The following is a 24,366-nucleotide window of genomic DNA, read 5'->3' as shown; positions in this document are numbered from 1 at the left end:
TATCTTTGCAGCTTGAGAGTTTTTCCAGCAGTACCAGCTCCAACCAGGATCACCCTCTTTACTCTGGACACTCATCTCTTCCAATAAGTGGTGCTATTGCTGCTTTTGCCTCAGAGGTGGAAAGCAACAAGGGGACTATGGTAGAGACTACCCTGAAGGAATCTCAGGGCAACCTCTACCAGTGGGGCCCCCTCCCTGGGATACCCAAAGACAATAGTCCCCTCAGAGAGAAGTTTGGAAGTTTTCTGTGCCACAAGGAGAAATTGGATATGAAGGCTGAGGGACCTGAGCGACACACAGACTTCTTGCTTCCTCATGAGAGAGCTAGCCAGGATGGCAGTGGTTTTTCCTGCATTCTGAGCATGTTGGCGGATTCTACCAGTACTCAGGAAAAAAGGCGACGTAGTTTCCCTGACATTGAGGATGAGGAGAAATTTCTCTATGGAGATGAAGAAGAGGACTTAAAGGCAGAATCTCCACCAAAACCACTTGGGGGCTCTGAAAGTGAAGTTATGAGGCAGAAGGCAAGCTCCCTACCCTCTTCAGCTCCAGCTGTAAAGCTGGAATCAATAGAAGAGACCGGTCCAGAATATGCCAAGATTCATGACTTGCTTAAGACTATAGGGCTGGATATTGGGGTAGCAGAGATTAGTAAACTGGCTGCCCGTACCCAGGAACGACTTCATGGCAAAAAGCCATCACGTTCCTCTGCTGACCGCCGTTCCTCAGTTGACCGGCAGTTTTCAGCAGATCTCTGTTCCTCAGTTGACCGCCGTTTCTCAGCTGATCGGCATTCTGCAGATACTCACAGATTGGAGAGCGGGGAGGCACACCATAGTAATACCCACTCTCCAGAGGTGTCCCATCCACACCCAGTCTCCCCTGTAGATCCTTACCTACTCACAAAAAACAGTCCCCCATTCCTAAAGTCTGACCATCCAGTGGGTCATATTGCAGGACCCGAGGTGGTTGGCAGTGGGTTTCAGTCATCTGTTGCAGTCAGGTGCCTGTTGCCATCAGCCCCACCTACCCCAATTAGACTTCCACACCCTGCTTCTTTATCTCAGTTTCATATGCCAAGGACCTCTCAGTTTGCTGCAGCTCGGATACCTCCAAATTACCAGGGACCTGCCATTCCCCCTGCTTCCTTTGATGCCTATAGACACTACATGGCATATGCAGCCTCAAGGTGGCCCATGTATCCCACCTCCCAGCCTTCAAACCATCCTCTCCCTGAACCACACAGGATAATGCCCGTTACCAAACAGGCTACCCGTAGCCGTCCCAATCTCCGCGTGATCCCCACTGTGACTCCTGATGAGCCCAAGCAGGAGGAGTCAGTGCTAGGCTCAATTCCTGCTGCCCAAGTGCCTGTCCAGTTGTCTATCCCATCTCTCATAAGATATAATCCGGAGAAGATCTCTGATGAGAAGAACCGTGCTTCCCAGAAGCAGAAGGTAAATACTAGCTTTGGGCAGTCTGTGCCCAAATCTTCTGTTTTAACATAAATTTGTATTTGTCTTTTACAGAGCTGAAAATTTAAGGCTCTTTTACTTTAAGGTCTTTAGAGGCTGCTATCATTACCCTAAGTAATGTATATATACACTGTCTGTTTTTCTTTTGTGTTTTCTCGTTTGGACTAAAGTCTGGCCCTAGGTCCCATTGTGATTGCTAGACTTCTTTTTCCTTTTTTTAAGTTTATTTTTCTTTCTGAAAAATCAGCCTTAGGACACTATGAGCAGGAGCTGGGAGCCTTGAAGTCTTCAATACGACCTCATCAGAGAGTGAGGAACTAAAATTGGGTTGGTTGAAGGAGAATCAGGAAATATTTGTTTCATCCCAATAAGTTTTGGACCCTTTTCCTTTAGTGATTATGAGGTTCAAAAGCTAATAACTAGTTATTGCTTGGTAATTAAACCAAGAAATAAACTTTGCTTATCTAATTTAACTTAGAATCCAGGAATAACAATAAATTCTTATGACACTTTTTTTAAAATTAGTTTTTATACTGTCAAGGTTCATTGAGTTCCTAGGCTGTAGGAAGGGAGCAGTGGCTGGGGTAAAGAATAATTATAGATGTTTTAGAGCAGTAGATAAAAATTATGTAGAGATGAGAAGTACAGAATAGAAGAATTTTGAGTGGAATAATTAATACATAATGTTAATTTTAAAGGTCCTTAATAACTAATAACTCACTCTGTTAAACAAGGTGACCTAAGGACCATAAAATTGTAATATGTATAAATTTGGTTTGCTACTAAAATAATTAAGACCTGAGGAGAAAAATAGAGCAAAATTGGAGGGCCAGTTTCACTTTTTTCCAGTTTTAAAGAAATTTAATCTTTGAGAAGACAACATCACCTCTTAATTTTCCATTGTACTTGGGTACCCTGAACTTCGGTCTTTTGTTTTTGAAGTCTTGGGAAAGAGGAGGATGGGTTCAGTAACAACAGAATCTAAGACTGCCAAGACACCATCTGGAGACTAGTGCTTTCCCTTTACTTTCCTTTTAAGAAACTAGCACTTAAATCAAGGCTGACAACATACAGGTTTTTCACATGAGCCCGTTATAGACAAGCCATATTTGTTTTTTCCATTAGGTGATAGTAATTAATACAGTTAAAAGATCATGGGATTTAGGGCATACATACCTCGACTTTAAATCCTCTTACTATATGATCTTGGATATGTTAATCTTTTGCAACCTCAGTTTTCTTAATGTAAAACAGAGATAAAGTCATGGTTAAATAAGATGATACATATAATGCAGCTAAAAGTGTGCCTCATCCATAGCACACATTGGTTCCCTTCTTGATGGTTCCCTTTGGGCTCAGAATGCTATCTAGTAATAGTATAGTGCTTTCTGCACAAAAATAGTACTTTTTTTTTTGCACATTATTAAGTTTGTTTTTTATTGAAGTGTAGTTGATTTACAGCTACACTTGTTTCAGGTGTATAGCAAAGCAATTCAGTTATACATATACATATATATATTTTTGGATTCTTTTCCATTATATGTTAATACAAGAAACTGAGTATAGTTCCCTGTGCTATACAGTAGGTCCTTGAAAAATAATACTTTCTGGTTGATGTAGTTCTGAAAAGGATACTTCTGTTCTGGCACTTGGATTGAAATGAAACATCGCTTTCACTATAGAGTCAGATTCCCTGTGTGCAGGCATTTGGGTATTATGTAGCATGAAGTTGTAGGGAAGAGAACAGTAGAAAAGGAAGGATATTGGAGGCTGAAGGATCTCTTACCATGTTGTACTTTGCAGGTTATTGAAGAGAGGGAAAAGCTAAAGAGTGACCGGGAAGCTCGCCAGAAGAAGATGTACTATCTCAGGACTGAGTTGGAGCGGCTTCATAAACAACAAGGTATCAGGCACTTCTTTGCATACTGCCTTTACTAGGAGACCTCAGTGGAGAGCTTTGAGGACTCTCAGACAGGTTCATTGATGTGACGCCTCACTTTCGAAATTTTTTTTGGTATCATTAGGCTTGTAGAAAAGTTGCAACAATAGTGTAAAGTACTCTCAGGTATTTTCCATGATTATTAGCACTTTACATATTTACTCTACCCTTGTTTTCTCTCAATCATGTGTGTATGCATGTGTGAGTTTGATTTTATCTGAACTATTAAAGAGTGAGTTGTAGATAGGATGTTCTTTTACTCCTAAACACTTCAGTGTGTATCTTCTAACAACAAAGAATTCACTTGTATAACCAAAGTACACATATCAAAATTAGGAAATTAACAGTGATATACTAGTCAGTAACACTGATCTTACTCACTTTTCATCAGTTGTCCCACAAGAAAATGCAAGATTATACATTGCATTCATTTGTCATGTTCTTTTAGTCTCCTTTGATCTGTAACAGTTCCTGAATCTTTGTATTTCATGACACTGACATTTTAGAGGACAAAAGGTCACATATTTTGTGGAATGTCCTTTAATTTTGGTTTGTCTAATGTTTCCTTATGATTAAATTCAGGTTATGCATTTTTGAGTAGAACATCACAGAAGTGATGCTGAGTTCTTATCAGATGTTGTTTTGTCCCATACTGGTGATGTCAGTTTTGATCATTTGGTTAAGGTGGTGTCTGCTGGGTTTCTCCACTGTAAGGTTACTGTTTTACCCTTTTCAGCTAATAAGTATCTTATAGGGAGATACTTTGAGACTATGTAAATATTCAGTTACTCCTCAAACTGGCCCACAAGTTTCAGCATTCATTGATGATTTTTGCCTGAATCAGTTATTATTATGATGGTTGTCAAATAGTAATTTTCTAATTTCATCATTCCTTCTCCCTTAAGTGGTTGGCTTTCTGCTGTAAGAAGCTTTCCACCCACCCTTCCTTTCCCCATTTATTTATCCTTTTATCTTTTTTCCCTTAATGGAGGCATGGGGGATTGAACCCAGGAACTCATGTACTCCAAGCATGTGCTCTACCACTGAGCTAAACCCTCCATTGCCCCCATTAATTTATCCTTTTATATCAATATGAACTCATGGATTCTTCGTTCAGTAGGTTATAATATTTTACTATTATTATTTATCTTCATGCTCAAATTGCCCAAGATTTGGCCAGTGGGAGCCCATTTAAGTTGACTCCTGTGCCCTTTTGTTATGTGCCCATTATTTTTTGACTTCCTTTTTGGCACAAGAAGATGTTCCGTGATGCTTCTATTGATTCTCTCTCTTCATCTTTGCTTTTAGGAATTCATATACACACTAAGGAAAGAACATAGCAAGATACCTAAATATTACAGCTTGGTGATAGCATGGAAGAGCAGAGAGTAGTAGAAGATATAATTTCTTCTTTGGGTTTGGATGGTTTAGGGATAAAAAGCCTAGTTATTTATCCTTTGAGGATTAATTCACCTACAGTTTGGAATGGGAGGTAACATTAGGTAAGTCTGAGGGAAAACCTAGAACTCAGTGGAGGTGTTGGTGAAGGGTCCTAAAATCAGATAAAGTCAAATACATGACTGAATGTTTTTTTGTTTTTTGTTTTTTGTTTTTGGCCCTCTGAATAATTTTTTGGTTCTCTGAAGAGGACAGCCACAGGATTCATAGTTACAACATATATTAACCTTTTTGGAGACACATGCGCACAAACTTGTATATACCATTTTGGGGATTCATGGAGCCCCTCTCTGAAATCTGTCCATAGACCCTTAGCTAGTAACCCCTAAGTAAGAGACAGTGTAATCACTCAACATTTACCTTCATAGGAGCTTCATCTAAACCAGCCCATTGCTTTTAGAATGTTTTATAGGGAAAGGTTTTATGACCACAAAATCTTGAGAATTACTGCTTATTATTGAAACATGTCTTATTGTCTTAACTTACTTTCCTTGTGTGTGTTTCTGTTGGCATTTGACCATTCAGGGGAAATGCTGCGTAAGAAACGAAGGGAGAAGGATGGTCACAAAGACCCACTCCTGGTGGAGGTGAGTCGGCTTCAGGATAACATTATGAAGGACATTGCAGAACTTCGACAAGAGGCAGAAGAGGCAGAAAAAAAGCAGTCTGAACTGGACAAAGTGGCTCAGATCTTGGGAATTAACATTTTGGATAAATCCCAGAAGTCTTCAAATGATAGTAGAGAGCTTATGGAGAAGTCTGGGAAAGCAGAAAAGTCTAAGAGCCCAGAAAAAGTGTCGTCATCCTCAAACTCCTCTTCCAATAGCAAGGTAACAACTCAACTTTTCCATTTTTGTTACCTTTTGTTCCCTTGGACTCCTAATGAAGCCTTCTAATGAACTGTTTTCTTAACTTCCTTTTCTAACCTGTTCTTACTCTTGCTAGAGTTATTTTTGTAAAGCATAGTTCAAATCATGCTACTCTCCTTCAGAATTTTAGCAGTTCTCCATTGCCCGCAAAGTAGAATCCCAAATCCTCAGCATTGAGGGCCCTCCATGTTCTAGTTTTAGCACTTACTCCTTAACCCACTCCAATATGGCTTCTAGTCTTCCCAAAGCTTGTAATACCATTTTGTGGGTTCATGTTTAGTAACAAGGTCACCACCATATTGTACAGCCAGTGAATTTATTTCAGTTCTCAAATAAGTATTTGGTACAGGGAACCACTCTGTCCTAAAAATACTTTCTTCACTTGGCTTCTTTCACACTTTTCCCCCTAGTATGCTGGCTGCTCCTGCTCAACTCCCGATATTTAAATACTTAAACTCTTCAGGGCTCTGTCTGGCTCAGTTCTCCAGAATTCTGCTTCCCCCCTAGGTCATTTCATCCAATTTGATGCTGAAATACCATGCTGACACCTTCCAGTTTTATATTGTAGCTCAAATGATTCTCTTGAGGTTCAAACCTGAATGTTCAACAGACTACTCATTTTTTCCACTTCATTGTCTCATAGACACATCAAAATCAATATATCCTAAGCCAAACTAATGATTGTGCTCAACCTCTCTCTATCCTGTTCTTCCTCCAGTCTTACCCATCACAGTAAATGACACCACTATCCAACAGTTTTCATGCCAACAATCTGAAAAGCATTCTTAGTAGTTCCCTCTCCCTATCTGCTCCACACCAAATCAACCAAATCAATTTGAGATTTTGTCAATTCTCCCTCCAAAGTAATTCTCAGTTCCATTCATCTCATCATCTCTATTGCCATCCAAATTCAAACCACCTTCAATGCTTGCTCGTATTGCTACACTCTTAATCCTTTCTCTTTGATCACAATACTGCTTGCCTGCCTCTTCAGCCTCATTTCATGCCTCTTTATCCCTTTGTTCACTATAATTTCATTACTGGCCTTTTCATTCCTCAGATGTTTCATCCTCTTTAATGTCTTTGTATCTTCTCTTCCCTCTGGTTACCATGCAAAACCCACTCTTTTCTTAGCCCGTCTTCTAACTGACTCATATTCATCCTCAGATCCCAGCTTAAGTTATTTCCCTGACCCTTTTTCTTGCCTTTCCAGGTTGTTAAATTTGCCTGATACACACTCTCATTATACTGTGTCATTTTCCCTCTTAGCATTTATGATAGTTGTAATTACATAATTACATGTGTTCCCCAATTAGATTTTAAGGTTCAAGGGATCAAGGACCATATCTGTCTCATTCTCCAGTATAGTCCCCAGTATATAGCTCAGTACCTGGCAGATAAATGGGTAGTGCTCAAGAAATATGACACTACACCTTACACTCCTGCCACCTCAAAATATGTGCACTTTTCCACATATGCAGTATGCTGTTGTAGTCTCTGATTTTGCGTTAATAATCCTCTTAGCCTGGAATAATCTTTCTCCCAACCCTACTCATCCACTAAGGCCCAACTTGAATATGACCTCTTCCAGAAGAATTCCTGAATTCCACCCAGATTTAATTAACCTTTTTTACCCCCCATATATATATTATTTTATTTCTTTATAAGATTTATTTCATTCTGTCTTATTGAAAACATGATTAAGGTCATGTGTGTTCTCATGCCTGTCTCTTCCACTAAATGAGAGCTTCTTGAGAATAACAGAGTATAACTTATTTTTGTGTTTCCCATGGCATTCAGTATGTCTGGTACATAGTAGATGCTCAGTTAATTTTGGGGGTTAGAGAAGAAAATATTCTGTATTCTCTGCCAAGCAGGCTCTAATTTTTTTGTGTCTTTCTAGGAGAGATTTTTCTCACCCATGTAGGAATATATTCTAATACCAGAATCATTGAGTTCAGGGCCTTTGATGGGAGAAGAGCTTGAAACTTCTGCCCCTTTTTAGTTGACTTCTGCATTGTTTGGGGTTCCATTTATGCACCAACCCCATGACAGTCTGTCCTCTTGGTTTGAGTAGGTCTTCATGTTCTCTGAAGCTAACAGGGATATGTTGTAATTCAGCTTTCATTTCAGCAGCAAGGAATGTTGTCTCTACAGCCTGTTTCCTTCCTATCCTAGGTAATTTTTCTTTCTTTGCCTCTTTTTAAAGTGCATAGTTGGTTTGAGATTTTTTTTTTCTTTTTCTATTTATTTCATAAAAATAAGTGCATACACACAATTCCACAATTCCCTCCACCTAGACATAACTGTTATTAACACCTTGGTGTATATTATTCCAAATATTCTTCTTCTGTTCATTCATTTAACAAATGTTTCTTGATCTCCGAGAAAGTGCCAGGCACTATTCTTGATATGGGAAGTGTAGCAGGGAACTATGTAGACAAGGACCTTTTTCTCATGAAATAGAAGATAGAAAATAAGTAAACAAGTTAGGTGATGAAGTGTGCTTAAAAAAGAAAAATGGGGTAAGGGATATAGAGTAGTCAGGGAAAGTCTTTTGGATTAGGTGACATTTTACATTCTATGCTTATTTATATATCTTTATTGATTATTCAAATATATTTTGTTACTTACTTTTCTCAGTATATCATGAACATCTTTCCATATCAATAAATAGGTTTCTATAATATTTTTAGCAACCTTGTTTTTGTTGTTGTATAGATACCAAAATTTATTAATCAGTCAAATCACCTGTTGTTTGACATAATTTCCTTAGGATAAGTATCAAGAAGTAGAATTGCTGGGTTAAGGGTATAGAGAATTTTTAGGTATATAAAATGTATTTCTAGATTATCTTCCAGAAAGGTGGTGCCGGGTAATACCAGCAGTGTATGCATGTGCCCGTCCCTTACCTGTTGAGTGTGATCTCTTTAGTGACTCTTGAGTAAGACTTTAATGGGGAAAGATTATCATTGAAGTCTTAATTGTTTCCCTTTATCCATCCTGTATTCTCCCCACCAGCCAATATTCCAGGTTTCCAGTTCCCTAATATTGTCTACTTTAGAACCTCATTCATATTTACCTTCTCCATGTTCCAAAATTATCTTTTCCATGCCTCCCTCTCCAACATTATCCAAAACTCTCGTTTTCTGAGTACCTCATTCCCAGCTTGCTGACAAATGAATTCATATTAAAGTATTTATTACTGATAACTTAATGTTAAGGAGTTGATATGTTTTAAAAGAGGACTCATGTTAACTCAAAGGTGTTAAATTCTAATGGTGGTGTTTTAGGCAGTTAGAAATATTTTACCCAGGAGTCCTTTAAGTCATCCCACATAGATGACTGTCCCCTTTATATATGCACAACACCAGCCCTGTTCTCCAGTTTTCTATACCAGGATGTGTCTGTGATAAGTTTGTTCACTGTCATCTGCTTTCTGCATTTGCTCAATCAAATGGTCAATTACCTTTTCTATTTTTTTTCCTTTCTAGTTGTTATGATATTTAAATTTAACTAATGTATTTAATTGCGTAGGTAACACATTTAACATCTACCAAAGAAAGGGTATATAGTAAAAAGACTCCTATCCATTCTTGTTCTCTGCTTCCGCTCCCCAGGGGCAACCAGTGTTTCCATAATCTTGAATATTCTTCTGGATATTTTAGGATATATAAGTAAATATATTGCCATTATGATTTATTCTTCATGATGGCATGGCACTATGGAATCTAATTAGCTCTGCTTGAGCCTTGCAGACAGATTATGCTGGAGTTTTTCCCAGTTTGTGCAGCTTTAAGCACTGGAAATATGGTCATATGGTCCTATTTCTGTTATTATGGTAGGCTACTTGCTTTTTCTGAGAGAAGACAGACTGCCTTGAATTCATTCTTAGTGCGGATTTTTTCCCCTCTAGGAATCAAAGGTAAACAATGAGAATTCCCATACTAAGAGCCCCAAGCCTGCTGAGAGCCTCCAGCCAGCTGCTAAGCAGTCTGATCAGCCCATTGCTGTCTATGAGTATTATGATGCTGGCAATCACTGGTGCAAAGACTGCAACACCATCTGTGGGACCATGTTTGACTTCTTCACCCATATGCACAATAAGAAGCACACACAGGTAGGTATCCTGCCCTCTGTTATTTCCGTTCTTGCCCTCCTTCCCCTCAAACTCCTATACCCCTGTCTGCATTACAAAGCTGGAAAATGAAACATTCTCATATGGGCAGGAGCCCCAATCTGAAGAGCCAAGAGATACCATCAAAGGAGACACCATCCCCAGGGCTCAGTCCAGGGGACCTGCCTGTAACTAAACACCATGAGAAGTGTAAGTGAGGCTTCTGCCTCTTTTGATTCCTTGAGTACCTGATTATTTGTTTCATTTTACCCATTGCTAATACTTGCTCTAACATGTGTTTACCTTTTCCACAGGTGATTTCCGTTTAAACAGTTGGCAGAGCGGGTGGGGGTGGGTAGCTGGGGGCTTCTGGTCCCCCTGGTGTAGGGGAGAAAAAAGAGAAAAGTGGGTCATTGAGTTTTTAGTGCTGTTGTGTGAGCGCCTCTGCCTCTTGCAAATAGACACTGGATCCCTACAACAGACCTTGGGCTTCAAAGACCCAGAGTGAGGCCAAGCAAGATACTGTAAAGCGCACTGACAAGATAACTGTTCCTGCAAAAGGTATGTTTCTCCCTGCCTTTTTTGTGGTTTTCTTATATGTGGTCAAGGAAGAGGTGTCCCTGAACTAAGATGCATAGAGTAAGAAATAACCATTACTTCTAACAAAGCTGTAAGATTGCCTTCTAAGTGGAAAACAGTAAACTAGGTCCTAAAGAAATAAAGAGATCTGTAAGACAAGAATGGTATCTATCCATATGGCCAAAAATCTAGCAGATGTTAAATATACACATACCACTCTAAAATACAACTTTCTTTGGGCTTGCTTCAGCAGCACATAGACTAAATATGACTTTCTTTGTCACTGGCTTATGCACCAAAATGTTATTTATTTGAAATCCAGATAAGAAAGAATAGTAAGAGGTACAATAATGCAACTGCCTTTTCAACTAAGTACTATAAAATATTTTTGAATAGTTGTCCTTCTATTTCTGTTAAGAAATAGAAAGTTTCTTTGTCTTTAAACTTCTCAATTTCTTACCTTTGTAAGTTGTCAATGATGCTACATCCTTTAGACATGTAGAAGATAGATTCCTGAGTAATTAAAACCAACATGAGAGATCCTCATACAAATGGTACTGGGCTATTTGGGAGTGTGGTTTTTACATCTCCTGAGATGCTTATTGCTAGTTGGTGTTTGAGGAGAATCAGCAAAGAAATGAGTCTAGCGCAGAAAACTCCTGAATTAACCAGTTAGTGTTCCCAAAAGGTAGAAAGGATAGAGGTCCTGAGTTCAAGCTTTAAGTTGGGAAGACTATTGCCATTGGGATTCATCTAAATGCTACTTCTGACTTGAAAGTGGGTAAGGTCCTCTATACTATTAACCATTTTACTGCAAAGGGGAAGTGGGATTTCCTTTAGTTGCTGTCATTTTGGGTGAAAATAATTTATTTTCTTGACTTTCTTCTACTTCTTCCAGGCTCTGAGTTTCTGGTTCCCATCACTGGATATTACTGCCAGCTCTGTGAGGAATTTTTGGGGGATCCAATTTCCGGAGAACAACATGTGAAGGGTCATCAACACAATGAGAAATATAAGGTTGGTCTTTGTAGTAGCCTGTAGAGTTTTCTACTTTTCTGCAATGATCCTTTTGACTTTGTCAAACAAATTCAGAGCTAGGAAAAGTTGTTGTTATTTCAAATTCCATATAATCACTGAGAAGTTCTTCTCAATCCTAGTAAGAAAGGCTGACCTGATAGAACCATTTATAACCTCAAGGAGGGCAACTCTGAGGATTTCTACTAAATGAATTCTCACAGTGGCAGGACCAACTTTTCTCTCTTACAGTATTTTGACCAGTTACTAGCCTTTATCTTTTCTCTTCCTAGAAATATGTGGTTGAAAACCCATTGTATGAGGAGCGGCGGAATCTGGATCGCCAAGCTGGCTTGGCTGTGGTCCTAGAGACGGAACGGCGACGGCAGAGTGAGCTAAAGCGCAAACTCAGTGAGAAGCCAAAGGAAGAGAAAAAGGAAAAAAGGGCAAAGATCATGAAAGAAGTAAAGGAAGATGACAGGGTTTCTGAGGAATTAGAGGATCAACTCTCTGAGGGTGGGAACTCCCCTGAAAAGGCTGAAAATAAAAAGAAGGCTAGCATCAAACTCCAATTAAAAGAAGAAGTAAAGAAAGAACCACCACCATCTTCCTCTTTTGGGAAATTCAGCTGGAAGAAGCCAGAAAAAGAGGAGGAAAAGAGTTCAGTGGCCCCAAGTATCCCCAAAGAAGAGATTGTGGAAAGCAATAAGGACAAAGAGGATGGCAAAGCCGAAGCTGGAAAGGCAAAGCCCATCAAAATCAAGCTGTCTGGGAAAACTGTTGTTGCACATACTAGCCCTTGGATGCCTGTTGTGACAACTTCAACCCAGACTAAGATTCGACCCAACCTTCCTATTCCATCCACAGTTCTCCGCAAATCAGGGTCAGCCACAGTGAGCAAGCCAGCTCCTCTTAATACCTTTCTATCCATCAAGTCCTCTGGAACCACTGCTAAGCCTCTGCCAGTGGTGAAAGAGTCTTCAGCTGATCTTCTCTTGCCTCCTGACATCATCTCTAAAGCATTTGGAGGAGAAGAGGTGATTCTGAAAGGTTCTCCAGAGGAAAAGATGGTGCTGGCTGAAAAGAATGAGCCATCGCATATACCTGAACAAATGCTGCCACCTCCTCCACCACCACCTCCACCACCACCTCCTCCACCTCCAGTTATACCTCATCCAGCTGCCCCATCTCCTGCTCAAGCAAATGCTCTCTTGGCTCCAGTAAAATCTAACCCATCTGTATCTCACACTCTCAACCCTGGTTTCCTGGGTCCTAACATTTTGAATCCAGTGTTACCAGTAGCCATCATGGCCTCAGCACAGCCAGCTACCATTCCTTCTGATGAAACAGCTCCTGGGGTGAGTGAGAGTGACCGGGACCAGACCCTATTCTCTGTATTAGTGCGTCCTCCACCTCCCCTTTCAAGTGTGTTCAGTGAACAGGCAAAAAAATTGGAAAAGCGAAATTCATGCTTAGCCACAGCCAATGCTAAGGATCTGTATGACATATTCTACAGTAGTGGTGGAAAAGGGACTCCTGAGACTAAGCTGAGTAGTGGTCCATTGGCCAATGGGGAAAATAGAACTGAAAGTTCAGACACCTCTTCTACTTCTACTTTGAACAGCAGCGCATCCCAAGAGGAGTTGCCTCCAAATAGAAATTTGGTCTCTGCTCCTTTAGTCAGCAACCCTGAAAAGCCCATTGCAAAAACTCTGGTGTCCCTAGGGAAATGGTCAGTTGCAGAAAATGTAGACTCAAAAAGCAGAGGCAGCACCTATGGCTTCCTGCAGCCTCTGACAAGGTTGTGCCAAAGCAGGCCTTACGAAACTATTACCCCAAAGACAGAGAGTTTGGCCATGTGGACTTCTAGCTCCTTCCAGAGTGATGCTAATAGGGATGTATCTCCAGAGGGGAAAATTGAACTTGACCTGGGAGAACCAGGACCACCGGGTGTGGAGCCAGCCCCTCAACTGTCAGATATACGCTGTCATACCATGGAATCTCAGAAGTTGGTAGACACCTGCCTTGTGGAATCTAATAATCAGGATGAGGAAAGTCAAGAACTCCACCAATCTAAGGATTGTGGGGAAAGTGGGGTAGAGACAAGCACTGAATTAAAAGAAAGGGGAATGAAGCTCTCTGAGAGGACAGTAGGAGAGGGAATGGATACCAACGTTGGGCCCAATAGCATAGAGGATTCTAATTTGAGCCTTGGAAGCAGATACATGTGTGAGGGAGAAGCAGAACAGCCCAACTTGCAAATGACTGACAGAAAGTCTCAACAGTCCAAAAAATTGATAACAGGAAGTAAAACTCAAAGTAAAATGGTGGCTGAATTGAGTTCACAGGCTCTCTCTTCCACAAAGGCAAAAATAGACTCGTTTCCATCAGAAGCTAGGTCTGTACTCCAGAACCCACAAGATACACCTGTAAAAATTTCTGCCTCAGAATTGCTTCTTCAGTCCCCAGCCAGATCAGATACATGTTTGACAGATAGTGAGCAGGAGCAAGGAGTTTCAACTGGTAATGAGGAGTGGCTAGAAAATTCAGTTCCAGAATCAACTTCCAGAACTTCTAGATACAGAAGCCTTAGACTCAAGAGAGAAAGATCAAAAGGCTTTCAGGGTAAAATGATCTATGAACTGGCTGTTTGGGATGAGAAGAAGAAGAAACCAGAGACCTGGGGGAGCCCAAAGAAACCAAAAGCAGAAGCCTTGGGGTTACGAGATGTCCATCCAGGATTAACAGTGACAATAGAAGGGAAGGCCTTCGAAAACTTTGAAGTTACAGACTTGAAAGTAGAAGAGTTTGCTTCCCTGGGTAACCTGGGGGATATAAGTGTTGATTTCAGCAGTACTCGGATTGACCGAGCACATAGATCCCCAACTTCCCTGTCTCAGAAAGTGTGTGGAGAAAATTCTATGTCACCTATAGGAAGTAATCCCTCCACTCTCACTGACTTTGAACCAATAACATCCTTTTCTGAGTTTCCATTAGATTCTCCCAAAACCCTGGTACTTAACTTTGGAGGAGAGAGTGAACAAAACTCATCCAATCCCAGAAGTGGGAGGATCACTCCAAACATTTTGAAAACTGGACTTTCTTTAGAAAATGTTGGCCTTGGTTTGGGGAGCCTAGAGGGAACACACCAGGCCCTTGACCTGTTAGCAGGAGGAATGATGCCTGAGGAAATAGAAACTTCTCAGTTGGAGAAACAAGATTCACTCAGATTGGAATCAGAAACAATTAATCCTGCAGGCATTGGGCCATCTCCTTGCCTTCCGGATCTTGTTGACTTTGTCACACGGACATCTGGAGTTCAAAAAGAGAAGATTTGTTCTCCTCTCTCTGAGCCAAGCCAGCCTCCTGAGTGTAGTTCCTTGGAGGTGGGACCACTACAGCTAGAAATACCGAATGCATCCATCACTGAGGTAGCAATTCCTCAAGTAGATGAATATGGCAACCCTTTGAATATGGTAAAATCCATGGCTTCAGTGTCCCATATGAGAGAGCAGGGAGTGGGAGGCAGTGTGGTCCCTCAGGACGTGGCTGCACAAGAAGCTGCAGTTGATACCACCCAGGACCACACAGACTCCAGTGTTCACAACTAAGAATACACATCCAGAGCTACTTACGGAGGAATCAAATTGGCTTCTGGAAATCAGGTGCCCAGATGACCCAGGACTAGTTGGCTATCTCATCTGGAACCTACATCAAGAAATGCTGTCAGCATCTTACAGTAAATGTTCATGGAAGCTAAAAAATGTACCTCCCTTCCTTTTTTCCTTTCTCCTTAAGATACCAGACAAATCAATCATAACTTCCCTACATATCTGTAAAAAAGTATTTTCTGTTAATTATTATTATTTGCCAATTTATATTCTCCTGTGTCATTAAAATCAGATGTCTATCTGGCTCACCACAGTGTGCTTTGATTGTATTTTGGTTTTGACTCTGCCATTTCTGGAATGTGGGGGAGGAGGGAGACAGAGCTGACTTCTCCAATTGCTGTGTTGTATTCCCACCCAATTTCTTGGGCAGCTGATAGATCTCTGGGAGAAACACAAGAAAGCCTGCTGAAATGGAAAACTACTGATGAAGGAAGGAATGTTCTCTTAGCCTTCCATTTGGATGGGCCTGCCTTAACATTGTTTGAAATGCAGCGTGAGTAGCTCTTTTGTTTACTGTTTATTTACTTGTGGAATGTCAACTCCCACACTTCCCTCATTCTGTTGCCTTTGCTTGAGATGGCCTGCTAATCCACAAGTCTGTTTGGAAATGGCCTCAGTAAATATGAAGAAAATCTAGCAGGCTCACTTTTGGAAGACGACAAATTGGTAAGGCTTATTGATGGTTCAGTGCCAGGAGAAGATACGCTTTTTGGATCACTTTTATTTTTGAAATTGCCTTTGTTCATTGTATTGTGATCCGCTGACACTTCATGTTAAGTTGTTTAGCAGCCACTTCTGTTCTGAGGAGGTAGAAGATCTGAAACTTGTTTTGGGATTGGACTCGTTCTCTGTTCCACACCCATATGTATTCCTTCCTCTACCTCTCCCTTTCCCAAGTTATTTCCACCATAGTGTGATGTTTTGGGTTGTATATTTTGTTCAAAAGATTAAAGAATTTATGAGTTGGCTTGGACAAGTTTAACTTTATTTTTAATGTGTAATTACTTGGAATAAATGCATCAATCTCATGTTTCTTTCTGGATTTTTGTTTTAAAACCACACATATTTGAACTCCACAGGATAACTAGAACAGTGTACTTCTGCTGCCATATTGTCTATCCTGCACTCCCAGCCCTTTCCGCAGTTGTTACTGCTACTTCCTTCATGCCAGATTGTTAGGTTTATAGTCGGCCCCAGTGCTGCCTGGTTGGATAGTGAATAGGTGACAGTGGTCTAGTTTTGTCATCTGCCTATTGCGAAGCTTGGTATATACCCTTATGTTGGCTCTCCCCGTGCGTCTCTGGAACTAAGCTCCCCAAGAACGCTTGTGTTCCTGCTGAGGGTGCTCTTGGGGATCAGGGAGTATGGGCCTCAGATTTTCTAATTTCTATCCCAGTTTCCTCTTGATATCCATGTTGTCAGCAATTTGTCACCTGACTCAACAGAGGCTTCAGAGTCTTATTTTTCCACTCACTCTTCAAAAATCAAAGTTGCTCTTTTTTCCTAAGAATTCTTTTTTCCTTTTCCTTGTGTGCAGGACGGCAGAATCCCTGTGTTGAATTTGAAGAGGTTATTTTTCTAGAGCCTTGATTTAATTTAGAAATTTAGAAGTTGTCCTGCCCTCTCTTTATCTTGTAGAACAGGCACAGATTTGGAAGAGTTAGGTCCCTTGATGTTCCTTCGCCATTTGCCATGCTGTGATTTTAGACAAGTTGCTTTGCCTCACTGTACCACAGGAATTTTTTTTTTCATTAAGATGGTGGATCATTATCTCCATCTCATACCAAATGTGTAGAGGGTCAGGCCATCCTGAATAGTCTTCCTAGGTCTGCTTTTTAGACTGAAGCCTGAGTTCAATGCATTTTTCCTGGCTGGAAACCATCAATTGACTCAGGAGGTGCCCTTTAGCAGAATGTAAACCCAGGTGAGCTTCAGAGATATATTTGTTTTTCCAGAGAACTAATCCCTCGCCATTCTTGGAGCCTAGCTACAGAAATTGAGAGAACATAAGAGTTTAAAATGCTAGTTGTCACTGTTTTTCAGGCCTGTTTACTTAGTAAGTTCCAGCTCCCTTTGGGGAGAGATGGGTGGGTTTAGGGTAAATGTGGAGAAGGGTTAATACTATCCAGATCCCACTCCTAACCTCACTCTGTCTCAGAGGGAGTTAGAATCTTACTCTTAGGGTTAGGAAGGGGCCACTTGAGAAGGATGGGGAAGGGAAAAGAGGTAAAATCTAAGAAGGGCAGAACTAATTCAAGTAGCTGGAACTGGAGTACTTTGAGCAACTCCTTTTGTATTCTTTTGATAACCCCAGGCTTTGTACCAAAGGCACCTACCAATCTTAGACTTTTTCTAGAATAATGCCTACTTCTGAGAGTTGAAGCAATGGCATTCTTCACATGTGCCTTGAAGCAGCAGCAGGAGAGCTTCTAAGATTCCGTAGTTTGGATAGGAAGTGTTGCTAACTTCCTCTGATCAGTGGCATCAGGAGCCCATCCAGTGAAGCCATGTGAAAGGAAGGGTAGAACTCTAATCCAGTCACTCTTGCCTAGAGGTAGGGTCTATTTCTTTTTATTCAGTACTGTAATAGTACTGAATAAATCTTCATCTTAGGAGACAAAGGCACATGCAAGGAGTGGGCCCTAATCTTTACCTTTGGCTTATGGTATCATGTAACTTTTTATTTCTGTAAACATCAGAAACAATTTTAATTGGACTCCCTCAATTGTGAGAACAAATGATCAGCATTTAGGTTTAAATTTGGGCAAACACCATATTTTACCTATGTTGTATAAATAACCGCCTAAAAATTCCTTGGCTTTGTGAATGGAAACCTCTTGCTTCTAAACCTCTTTCTTCATAGCTAGCTTCAGGGCACATAATACTCTTAATAACCTTTCTGCTAAGTAAATCCATTTTACCTTATGCCACTCCATCTCTCTAAAAGAATCAAGAAGTCAGAAGTTAGCTAATGTTTTGGTAGCAAAGCATGCCAGAATACATGTCCATTTATCAGACTGCCTGGTTCAGAGACTGAGGAAGAAAGAGGGAGGTGGGGCTGTGTGGTTTGGACATATAGAATACAGGTATCCAACAGTCACATTGTGTGTTATTTAAAAAAAAAGGTGAAGGTGGGTTTAGAGAGGAGACCACCTATAAAGGAACTAAGTGAGGTGGAGTTTTTAAAAAGTACATATTCCTAAACTCTTGTTCTTGCCTTCATAAAGCTTACATACCAAGCCCAGGATGGGAACCTAAGCAAGGTCTTCATTCATTAACAATTCTGTAAGAACATGGACAAATGAAAATACTGTGGGATTGTGAGCACACTTCTTTATTGGGAATTTAATTTTACAATAATGTTTGTGTAATTTTTAACAAAAAATTATATACACAATAGCAGTATTCATTGATAAGCTAAGCAGCTGAACTTACAATGAAAATTTTCTATCCTTAAAAAAAAATCATCCTGATTTGCCCTCAACCCTTACATACTTTGAAAGGACCATGTATGCTTTCATTGTAGCACCTAGTGTAGTTGTACTTCTACACTTATATTTCTTTAATAGATGCCTCCCTTCCACCCCCTGACCCCCAACTAGATTATAAACTCTCCAAAACACGAAGTTTTTCTTTGCTTCCTGTTTTTTCATCATTGTAGTCACAGTGCACAATTGCCTAGCACATAAGAGTGCTCAATAAAAATTCATTAAAAGAATCAATATGATAATAGTAACTTTTTAATGAACCGATTATTAATACTTAGCAATTTATAGGTGAATAAAAGCTGTAAATTGCTGGTTGTATTTGCTGGGTGCTTAATACTCCAGAAGCCAACTGTCCTCTTGCTTCTGTCCTGGGTCTTTTGAAAAAAGACACTGTCGATAGCAGTGAGTGCATATCAAGGCTGCCAGTGGCCCCTTCATTTCAGCAGCATTCTGGAATAGTGGTGTCAGGCAAGGAGGAAGACACACTGCCCTAGAAGCTCCTAGAAGAAAGACGGGATAGGAAGAGGGTACACTGACCTTAGAGTTAGCAGCTAAAGGTATTGGAAACTGATTTTCAGATGGCTCACTTTTTCCATCCAGTCAGATTTTGTAGGCTGTTGAAGTCAGTCATTTAAACCCCAAATCATCTGACTTAGCTGAAGGAGTAATTCAACCCTTTATGGCCCAGCAGCCTCTTGTCATCTCATCAAAACTCTAAATCATGTCAATTTTATTTCTGAAAGGAAGCAAAAAAATTTGCCTTTGGAAGAAGTGATGCTTTCACTTTTTATTTTGTATCTTGTTTGTTTCAACATTCTGGTCAGGAAAGTACATTTTATATAAGATATTTTATATACATATAAAATATGTACACCATATAGGGAAATATGTAATTTTTATATCAGTATGGGTTATCTGGTACTGTGGAATTATAGACCGTTTTTTCCCCTTCTGTATACTTTTACGTATAAAAATTAGTGTCTAATAAACAAATTGTGTCTCTTGCACTCAGTGCATCCCTGTCTTCAGTCTTCTAATCAGTTTTCCATCATTACAAATAGGTCCTGCTGCTTTTCCTTCAAGATTCCCTAAATTCCTCTACTCCCATCAAAGTTGAGCAACATACATTCTTCAAGAATACATTCTTCTCTTCCTCTCTTTCTCTTCCCTTTCTCTTGGCCCTACCTCTACTGAGCTGGTTGTACATTTCCATTCTTGCTGTACAAGCACTTGGACATTAAATTACATAAATCAAGATACCTATCTCTACAAAGCTTACTTTAAAGTAGGTACACAAAAGATATCACAAAGTCTTGCATACAAAAGGACAGAAGATAACTCCTATCTAGATGTATTGATTGTTTTACAAGCTTTTGTTCCTTCCACTCTTGGAGGATCAGGCAAGAAAGGAGTTTTATAGAAAACAAGGGAAATGGGCATGTTTGAGGGAAATGAATGAGCAGGGTGAAAATAGAGATGGTTGCATAATGGTAGAGGAAGATAGCAAAAAGATAAAAATCATATTGAGCTATTAATTTCCTTCATTTTCTCTATGATACTCTGCCCCTGCTAAAGTTCTATCCAGCCCTCCCATAGCCTACCTACATAAGGATGATTATGGTTACATTTACTGACTCTTACCCACCTACCTTCCTTTCTTTTCAGGAACAGTTGCTGAAGTCTTCAAATTTCCAGAAGGAAGAACTGCAGAAGAGATTTCTGCCCCAGGGAGGCAGGGATAGAAGCCACAGAAATGATGAGCGTCCTTGGGGCCAGTAGGCAGTCATCTCTAGGGTCTGGTTCCAGAAGGTGGGTATGGCTATTGGGGCCGGAATGGGTTGTAGAGACGGCCCTGTCATTTCAGCTGACAGGAAACGTTGAGTTGGATGAGTGAATATTGTTTTGTATGTATGTCTCTATCTTTGTACTAGTAGAGGAGGAACAAAATGAGAATAGGCATAGAAGGTATGTATTTTAAACTTGCCACTCTTGAGTATCTCAAATGATTTAACTTCCATCTCTCATTTTGTGCCATGATACTTACATTAAAGCTATGGAATTCAGATCTTCTCACTCCTCCTGTGCCCAATGTTCCCAGCAAGTAGAACATCTCCTATCTTGGTTTCAGCCTTCCTTACTGGTTCCTACGAGAATCATGGTAAAAATTGGGTGTGTCCTTAGGAGTTGGAGTATGAGTAGACAAAGGAGTCTCAAGGAAGAAGGGACAATCACTAAGGGTGTGTTTGAAAAATCCTGGGATTTCAGACCAAGACAACTGTCTAGCAGTTTCCACTCAGTCTTACTACCTCTTCTACACACATTGAAACATTCGGTACAAAGAAGCAGGCAAGCATCATTTAAAAATACCAAGGAAATCCCATCTTCTCTGTCCGTCGAAAATGCCTGTCTTCTCTGTCCATCTGAAATGCCACTGGGTGTTTATTTTATTCCGTTTTGTGCTTTGGGACTGGACTCAAGAACACAGTGAGGATGATAACCAGAACCAAATAAAATTTAGCTGACCTATAAGTTCTTTAAACTCTGAGATTCTTTTACGTCTGAGCTGCCCCAGCTCCAGATTTACCCTTAAAACTGTTAGCCTAGTTTTGTTTCTGATTTGTAAATCCTGGCACTTTTAGAGTCCTGGAGGTCTACTGCCCCAATAAATTTATGGTTGGGGTAACTTTTGGGACTATTCATAACACTACAAATAAAAGAACTGCATAATGTACAACCAAAGTCATCAATAGAATACAAGGAAGAAGTAAGGGTATTCAGAAGTACCTCAGGGCCTCTTGCTACTGAGCTTATACCATTCGTCAGGTATGACCTGTGGATGAAGCAATGGAAAACAGCCTAGTGCCGGGGCTGCCAACACTTTATCACTGTCACTTTCGCTCTCTTGCACCAGCGCAAGATCTGTTTCTCATCAGCTACCACATTCATTGGCTCAGGGTCAGTCAAGATTGTTGGTCACAACTTTAATGTGACCTACCTACCAGCTCCTGATTTACTGCTGAGACCTCCCTTCTTCAGTAGTTTATGAAGTCCGTCTCTGAGATGTGCTGATCTGGGGGAATGGGCAGAGGGAAGGAGGCATTTTTTAGAATAATGTTTTTCCCTTTGGACTTTTAAAATTTGATATGCTAGAGTTGACATGTGTTATGAATGGTGAAATATTTAAAACCTTTTTAATTGAAATACAATTCATATAACATTAAATTTCACATACCATAAGATTGATCATTTTAAAGTTGACAATCCAGTGGGTTTTAGTATCTTCAGGGTTGTGCAACCGTCATCATTACCTAATTTCAGAACATTTCCATCACCCTCCTTAAAAAACACATACAATTAGTAGACACTCCCAATTATCCCTTACCCCAAAGCCAGCAGCAGTCACCAATCTGCTTTCTGTCTTTGTATTTATCTATTCTGGAAAATTCATGTAAATGGAGTCACACAATATGTGATCTTTTGTGTCCAGCTTCTTTTACTTCACATTTTTAAGGTTCATCCTTGTTGTAGCATGTATCAATATTTCATCACTTTTTATGCTGAATAATATTCCAGTGTATGTGTATTCCACAATTTGTTTATCCATTCACTCATTGATAGACATTTGGATTGTTTCCACCTTTTGGCTATTGAAAATAGTACTGCTATGAACATTTATGCATAAGTATTTGAGTACTTGCTTTCACTTCTTTTTCAAATATACCTAGAAGTAGAATTGCTGGGTCATGTGGTTATTCTATGTTTAGATTTTAAGGAACCACCAGACTGTTTTCCACAGCACCTGAATCCAGTTTTCCTCCTGTTACTGGTTTTTATCTTTATTCCAGTGTGGTTGGGGAATATACTTTGTATGATTTTAGTCTTTTTAAATGTTCTGAGACTGTTTAAGTTGCTTTGCGGCCTAATGTGTCTATTTATCCTGGAGACTGTTCTATGTGCACTTGTGAAGATTGTGGATTCTGCTGCTTTTGGATGAAGTATTCTATGTATGTATGGTAGATCTAGTTAATTTAGTGTTGTTTAATTTCTCTATTTCCTTTTTGAACTTCTGTCAAAATGTTCTATTCATTATTGGAATATTGGAATCTCCAACTATTACTGTAGGACTGTCTGTTTCTCCCTTCAATTATGTCAACATTTGCTTCATGTATTTTGGGATTCTGTTTAGTACACGTGCATTTATAGTTGCTAAATCATCTTAATGAGCTGACCCTTTTATCAACATGTAATGACCTTCTTTGCCCCTTGTAGCAATTTATTTAAAATCTATTTTGTGTGATTTTAGCATAGCCACCTCAGCTCTTTTGGTTACTATTTGCATGAAATGTCTTTTTCCATCCTTTCACTTCAACTGACGTGTGTCTTGAGATCTAAAGTGAGTCTCTTGTAGATAGCATGTAGTCAGATCATTTTTTTTTTAATGCATTCTGCCAGTTTCTGTCTTTTAATTGTAACCTATTTACATTTAAAGTGATTACTGGTAAAGAACTTATGGTATTTTGCTATTTGTTTTCTTATATCTTAAATCTTATGTCATATCTTTTTTGTTTCTTATTTTTTCCAATACTGTATTCTTTTGTTTGATTGATTTGTTTCCAGTGTATAATTTTGATTCTCTCTTTATTTCCTTTTCTATGTATATTTTAGTTATTTCCTCAATGATTACTGTGAGGATTATAATTAACATCTTAAATTTATGACAGTCTAGTTTGAATTGATACCAGCTTAGTTTCAATATGTACAAAATAGTGCTCCTGTATAGCTCCATGTTTCTCCTTCTGTTGTTTTTGTCACAAATTACATCTTTATGTATTGTGTGCTGATTAACATAGTTTTATAATTGTTGTTTTATGCATTTGTCTTTTAAATCATATAGGAAATAAAAAAGAAGAGTTACAAACCAATATACAAAAATACTTGCTTTTATATTTACCTGTGTTACCTTTACCAGATTTCTTTCTCTCTCTGGCTTTGAGTTATTGTCTAATGTCCTTTTGCTTTAGCCTAAAGACGTCCCTTTAGCATTTCATCTAGGGCAGCTCTACTAGTGATGAACTCTCTCAGCTTTTGTTTCTCTTGGAAGGCCTTAATTTCCTTTTGTTTTGAAGGATAATTTTGTTGGACATAGAATTCTTGACTTAGAGTTTTCCTTTTAGCATTTTATGCCACCCCACTGTCTTCTGACCTCCGTGGCTTTTGATGGGAAATCAGCTGTTAATCTTATTGAAGATCCCTTGTCCATGATGAGTCACTTCTCTTGTGCTGCTTTCAAGGGTCTCTTTTTGTCTTTGTCTTTTGACACTGATTATAACATGTCATGGTATGGATCTCTTTTTTGAGTTTGGCCTGTTTAGAGTTTGTTGTACTTCTTGGATGTGTAGATTCATGTATTTCATTGAATTTGGAGAATTTTCAACCATTATTTCTTCAGATATTCTTTCTGCCTCTTTCTCTCTCTCCTTCTGGGACTCCCATAATGTATATGTTGGTCTGCTTGATGGTGTCCTATGGATCCCTTAAGCTCTGTTCATTTTTCCTCCTTTTTTTTTTTCCTTTCTGCTACTAAGACCAAATAATTTCAGTAGTCCTCTCTTCAACTTCAGTCATTTTTTTTCTTCTGCCAGCTTGAATTTATAGCTTTTGAACCCCTGTAGTGAGTTTTTCATTTCAGTCCCTACTTTTCAGCTCTAGAATTTTTATTTGGTTCTTTTTTATAATTTATATCTCTTTATTGATAT

The 24,366-nt window shown here is 39.5% G+C and overlaps 1 protein-coding gene across 5 annotated transcripts in view; it reads left to right on the top strand.

Annotated features, from left to right (window-relative positions):
• ZNF318 (zinc finger protein 318) overlaps nt 1–22,093 on the top strand; it is a 31,754-nt gene extending 9,661 nt beyond the window's left edge. Inside the window, exons 4-10 of one of the 5 annotated variants that reach the window (XR_004313607.1) lie at nt 12–1,457; nt 3,279–3,378; nt 5,398–5,702; nt 9,658–9,861; nt 9,971–10,068; nt 10,173–10,419; nt 11,336–11,384. Coding sequence is in view for 3 of the 5 variants with exons in the window: in XM_006190757.3 (XP_006190819.2) it covers nt 12–1,457; nt 3,279–3,378; nt 5,398–5,702; nt 9,658–9,861; nt 10,320–10,419; nt 11,336–11,454; nt 11,745–15,062 (5,592 nt within the window). In the remaining 2 variants the exon portion in view is untranslated. Of the gene's footprint in view, nt 1–11; nt 1,458–3,278; nt 3,379–5,397; nt 5,703–9,657; nt 9,862–9,970; nt 10,420–11,335; nt 11,455–11,744; nt 16,607–20,275 lie in introns of those variants that run through there. The other 4 variants (XM_006190757.3, XR_004313606.1, XM_032463115.1 and 1 more) reach the window with 4 other exon arrangements.
• Nucleotides 22,094–24,366: the final 2,273 nt, after the last annotated feature.

This window comes from Camelus ferus, chromosome 20 (assembly GCF_009834535.1).
Source record: "Camelus ferus isolate YT-003-E chromosome 20, BCGSAC_Cfer_1.0, whole genome shotgun sequence".
Classification (NCBI taxonomy): domain Eukaryota; kingdom Metazoa; phylum Chordata; class Mammalia; order Artiodactyla; family Camelidae; genus Camelus; species Camelus ferus.
This window is presented reverse-complemented; position numbering and strand designations above follow the sequence as displayed.